We start from the raw sequence: 1,788 nt of genomic DNA, 5'->3' as shown, positions 1-1,788 counted from the left end.
TAAACCCATGCACGTACGTACAATTTTCATGTTCTACTTCTATTCGGGTGGCGGCCTAAAAAGATGGGTTGTGTCAGGGGTTGCCATTTTCTTTATTCTTTTTAATTTTACTATATATGTTGATATCTTGTTTGTTCATTTTGAATCTAACTTTTTCAAGCTCTTAATCCAGAAAAGATTATTGTATAATCCCGTGTGTTATGTATATATATCTTATAAGAATATTTCCTTAAATTTATAACCAACACAATAATTGGAATCTTGATTAACATTTCGAACAAGACAAACTTACGGAATCTTGAAAGCGATGAAGTCTTTTACGAAGCAAATAAGGACCGACGAGTCCTTTTCACAACAGAGAAGCAATCGAGGCTACACAATGACAAAAGCTAGGGTACAATGAGAAACGATATCCCAAAGCAGTACTAAATTATTACACAGCCGAAACGGGAACGCAACCAGAATAACCGAAACGAGACCAAAACACAAATCGAAACACTCAATGTGTTAGGTTTCAAGCGCAAACGAAATCGGGGGGAAGGCTTTTGCCGCAAGTGTTGATGAGCAAACTCAAAGAGATGGGAATATTAATGTCAATCCCCAAAATGTTGGCTTTAATGGCGGTGCAAAGGCAAACAGCGGCTTCTAGATCGACGAGGCCTTGGAGGACCGAGCAACAAGGCATGTCCGGTGGGCCTCCGACCACTGTCCCCACGGCCCCGTCGAGTATTTTGGCGCAAACTCCGAGTTTCAGGGCGTCTCTAGGGCAGCTCCTCTTAGTAGGGTTAGGGTTAGGGATTGGCTTGGGTTGCACGCAAGTGTTGCAGCTGCTCACATGAGTAAAAAACAAGAGATTGAAAGATATGAAGAGGGCTAATAGAAAAGATCTCTTTGGATCCATCCCTAAAGAAATATGGGTCAACCTTAATCAGGTTTGATTAGTGATGTGATTAGAGATAAGATGAGATTAACTTCGGGGATAAGGTGTGTTTGATTGTTAATTAGGGTTTATATAGAATTGAGTGGAGGGCGTCGACGTGGACAAAGGACAGCATAAGTGTATGGAGAAAATAAAACAGTGGTTAAGAGAGAGGACGCATGTGTACGACGGTTGGCAAAGTAATTTAATTAAAATGTTTAATTACCAAGTTGATAGTAGAAATTGAACTATATTTGCTCTCATGTACCCTTTAGGAGGTGATAAATATAATCTTTCGTGTATATAAACATATATATATATATGTAATCTTTGTACGCATATACGCTATATGTGTGTGTGTATGTGTGTTCATAATCATCTGATCACGGATAAGATACAACCTAATAAAGTATGATTTTTTATTTCTTTTAAAAAACAATGCTTTCGGGGGCAGTGGATCACAAGACCGACCAATGGGCGATTGAGCATTCTTAGGCAATCCCGTGAACAATAAAAAGCTTTTCGATAATAATTTTAATTAATTTTCTTCTGTACAATAATTAAATTTGTGTGGTGGAAGCAGAAGGCCAATTTGCAATTATTAATTAATATAATTAATTAACCGATTTCAATTGGTCAGATCAAATCCAGAAACATCATGATTCATGATACACAACAAGCAAACTCGTGAAGAAGTCGTTGTGATATGAAATTAAGACTAAATATATTTTTTTTAAATCGAATTCGACTAATTTGGCACACCAAAACTACTTAACTATGTGAAAATTTAGTTTAATTTACAAAAAAAAAAAGATTTTTTTTGTTAAAACTCGTTACGAGACACAAATAATAATAGTTCGTAACTTCAA

The 1,788-nt window shown here is 36.5% G+C and overlaps 1 protein-coding gene across 1 annotated transcript; it reads right to left on the bottom strand.

The window, feature by feature from the left end:
* Positions 1 to 243: 243 nt before the first annotated feature.
* On the bottom strand, positions 244 to 995 carry LOC104823546 (14 kDa proline-rich protein DC2.15). Its single transcript, XM_010555162.1, has one exon. The coding sequence runs from the start codon at positions 899 to 901 to the stop codon at positions 515 to 517; it is 387 nt and encodes a 128-aa protein (XP_010553464.1). The 5' UTR covers positions 902 to 995; the 3' UTR covers positions 244 to 514.
* Between the last annotated feature and the right edge of the window lie 793 nt (positions 996 to 1,788).

This window comes from Tarenaya hassleriana, unplaced genomic scaffold (assembly GCF_000463585.1).
Source record: "Tarenaya hassleriana unplaced genomic scaffold, ASM46358v1 Cleome4, whole genome shotgun sequence".
NCBI classification, from domain to species: Eukaryota; Viridiplantae; Streptophyta; class Magnoliopsida; order Brassicales; family Cleomaceae; genus Tarenaya; species Tarenaya hassleriana.
The sequence above is the reverse complement of the archived record's forward strand: the minus strand, read 5'-3'. Positions and strand labels throughout refer to the sequence as shown.